The sequence below is a fragment of the Orycteropus afer genome, unplaced genomic scaffold, assembly GCF_000298275.1.
Source record: "Orycteropus afer afer isolate SDZICR_OR568_19922 unplaced genomic scaffold, OryAfe1.0 scaffold00038, whole genome shotgun sequence".
Classification (NCBI taxonomy): Eukaryota; Metazoa; Chordata; class Mammalia; order Tubulidentata; family Orycteropodidae; genus Orycteropus; species Orycteropus afer.
In genome coordinates, this window is record NW_006921625.1 from 7,365,092 (window position 1) to 7,368,548 (window position 3,457).

A 3,457-nucleotide genomic window follows, 5' to 3' on the forward strand; every position below is an offset into this window, starting at 1 on the left:
ATTTCTATGGAAGCAAAGCCCAAACCAAACCCACTGCCGTGGAGTTGGGGAGCTCTGGTGGCATAATGCCTAAGGCGTTTGACTGCTAACTAGAAGGCTGGTGGTTCAAACCCACCAACTGCTCCTTGGAGGGAAGACTGGGCAATCTACTTCTGTAGAGATACCTCTGCGGAAACCCAAGGAGGAGTCGCTATGAGTCAAATCGGATCAACTCAACAGCAGTGAGTTTGACTGTTTTGGTTTTTGTGTGGAGTCAGTTCTGACTCACAGTGGCCCTAGAGGACAGAGCAGAACTGCCCCAGAGGGTTTCCGAGGCTGTCAGTGTTTGTGGAAGCCAACTGCCTTATCTTTCTCCTGCAGAGTGGCTGGTGGGTTTGAACCACAGACCTTTGCTTAGCAGCCAAATGCTTTAAGCACTGGGCCACCAGAGCTCCTTTTTCTTAGCTAAAGTACTAACAAAGCAAACTGTTTGACTCCTATCTTTCCTCATGTGCATCTACTTGGAATTTTTTGGTAACACTTTTATCAAAGTAATTAACATCTTCCCCCAGGAAATTTATTAAAAATTAGTTTAAAGTACTGAATTTTAGCAACTTTTGATTTTATAATTGACACAATACATTCCATCCTAAATTTTAAACACGCACACACACATATATATGTGTGTGTGTGTACATACATATATATCTATATATAAATATAGATATATATTTATCACTACCCTTAAAAAGTTAGGAAAAATGAAATAGGGCATCTCAAAGTGTCAGAGACACTGGAACTTCAGAAGGTGTAGCTGCATTTGAGAGCTGAGAGGAACCTGCCAAGCAGTTTCAGATGTTGGATGGACTTTGTCCCTCCAGGAGACAGCGGGTCTTGTAAACAGCCTTGTCTCGCTGTGACAGTGGTCCCAACCATGAGGAAGGCTCCTGGGAACCAGCTGGGGTTGATCTTGATTGCCTCACTCACCATTCTGAGAACACAGGACTCTCGCTCACCCTCCAAAACCTTTGCTCAAATATCACAGTTGATGCCATGTGTCATTTTCACATGAGCTGGTAGAGTCTGAAGCTCAGTGTATGTTGGGAAGGAAGGTGCTGGGGATTGGAGCAGAACTTTGGGGAAGCACATTGCTGTCAGATGAGAGTCCTTTCTCTGTGGCATATGGAATCTGCTGCCATTCCCCAGTATAGTGTGTTGTGAGTAGAGCGCTATGCACAAGTCCTATACTTACTGAAGCCAAAGGAAAGCAGACCCTTTAGATGCATTCGTCACCACTTGAGTTTCCATTTTGAGGCAAGTGAAGCAATAAGAAATACCATACAAAGAAAATGAGTCTGTAGCAGAGCATTTCATGAAGTGTCATGCTGCAGCTGGCCAGTGAGTGCTGACCCTTGAGTGACCTGATGCTAAAGATGCCATCTCTCCCTTGAAAGGTGTACAACCCTAGAATAAGAGCCGACTCGCTTGTCATGCAGCCCATCAGCCAGAGCCAAGCAGAGATCCGCAAGCAGATTCTCGGCCCGTCGTCTTCAGGTAGCACGAGGGGCACCAGGGCAGAATGATGGGCTCCTGGCGTGAAGGCAGAGATGCGTGACAGCCACCCTCCCTACTTTTTTCCAGGCAAGCTCTTCTGCCTCTACTCTGAAGAGTTTGCCTCCAGAGACATGAAGCCCCTCCAGCCAGCACAAATGCAGGAGGCCAACCTGACCAGCATGGTGCTCTTCATGAAGAGGATAGACATTGCGGGCTTGGGCCACTGTGACTTCATGAACCAGCCAGGTAGCTCTGTGTTCACGTGTCAGCAGGGCTCCCGGTTGGAGGGCTGTCTTTCTCCCTTACACCCCTTCCTAATCTAAGAGCATCTGAGACTTGGTGGTGCAGGCCTGCCTGCCTGGCCCGGGGCTTGGTTTATCTGGAGGCATCTTCCCTGTTGTGTTATTAGGTGCTGGTAAGTTGATTCCAACTCATGAGGCCCTACGTACCAGAGTAGAACTGCCCCGTAGGGTTTTCTGGGCTATAATCTTTATGGGAGCAGGCTGCCAGGTCTTTCTGCCAAGGAGCCATTGGGTGGGTTTGAAACACCAGCCTTTCAATTAGCAGACCAGCACTTAACTGTGGAGCCATCCAGGCTCCTCATTTTTCCCATTAGATGTAAAAATTCCCTAAAGGTAATTAAAACAAAACTCCAGGAAATCCCTGTTCTGACCGCAGAGAGCTGTCTGCCACCGGCCATGTGAGCATGAGCCAGGCCAGCAGACAGGAGGAGCGTGAGGGGCCATGTGAGCATGAGCCAGGCCAGCAGACAGGAGGAGCGTGAGGGGCTCTGGCTCTGTCAGCTGAGATCAACGCGGTGACAGCGATTCTAGGCAGTGTCTCCAGGTTTCTTGGTGGGTTGTTTCCAGGCAGAAAGTCCCTTCTCAGGAGCCTTGGTGGCGTGATGGTTAAGTGCTTAGCTGCTAACTGAAAGGCTGGCGGTTCAATCCCACCAGCGCTCCATGGGAGACAGATACAGCAGCCTCAGAAACCCTGTGGGGCGGTTCTGCTCTGTCCTACAGGGTTGCTGTGGAAACTGACAGGACAGCACTGGGTTAGTCCTTCCTCGTGAGTCACACTACCACCTGGCGAGAATTCCCTGGAATTTTATTTCTTTATAACATAGGTCAGGCTTTCAGATGAGGAGATAACATTTTTAAGCTTAGGCCTGAGACTTTATCACTGCCGTCGGAACGCTTCCCTCCCGGAGGATCATCTGCTCTGATGAGAGCCCTGGGAGAAGTGCTCAGTCCCGTCAGAGGGGCTGGCTCCCCACTCTGGTATCAGGGGCTGTTGCTTATGAAAAACCACAGAATGTGGCATGAAGAGGCTAAAGGAACACTTGTGACAGCTGCTGGAGCCATAGGCACAGTGAGCACCACATGCGCAGGGCAGGGAGCTGGCCTCGCTCGGCCCCTGGCTCCTGCATGCCATGTCCCGGTGTTCGGGAGCCAGCCTTGCTCAGCCCTGGCTCCTTATGCATCCTGGTGGGTGGAAGCCAATCTTGCTTGACCCCTGGCTCCTTCCCTACCCCGTCGGTAGCCAGCCTCGCTCAGCCCCAGCTCATTTTGCTTCCTGGTGTGCTTTCCTGCTGGTGGGTACACACCCCTTCCACTCTGGCTGTCACATCAGGAACTGAGCTCGGATGTATTGTACCAGCAAGGTGAGGAAAGCTCAGAAGCAGCCAGTCCCTGCTCATTCCTGTCTATTGCAGCACCGGTGTCCTCTCGGGGAAATGACGTTTCTCCTGTGTTTACTGATGGTTGTCAGAGTCAGTTACTGTTGCAACAGCCCTGTGGGGTAAGAGCTGTGATTGGCTTCCTCTTACAGATGCGGACACTGAGGGAAGTAAAGTAACTTACACACATGGAGAAGGTGGCACTCCCACCTGGCAGTGTGTGTGATTGGCTTCCTCTTACAGATG

At 50.4% G+C, this 3,457-nt stretch overlaps 1 protein-coding gene across 1 annotated transcript in view; it reads left to right on the plus strand.

Annotated features, from left to right (window-relative positions):
• The window catches only part of DHX32 (DEAH-box helicase 32 (putative)), a 44,194-nt gene that overhangs the window by 15,852 nt on the left and 24,885 nt on the right, over positions 1-3,457 (plus strand). The window contains exons 4-5 of the mRNA XM_007936893.2: positions 1,434-1,533; positions 1,621-1,779. Coding sequence (XP_007935084.1) covers positions 1,434-1,533; positions 1,621-1,779 — 259 coding nt within the window. The remainder of the gene's footprint in view (positions 1-1,433; positions 1,534-1,620; positions 1,780-3,457) is intronic.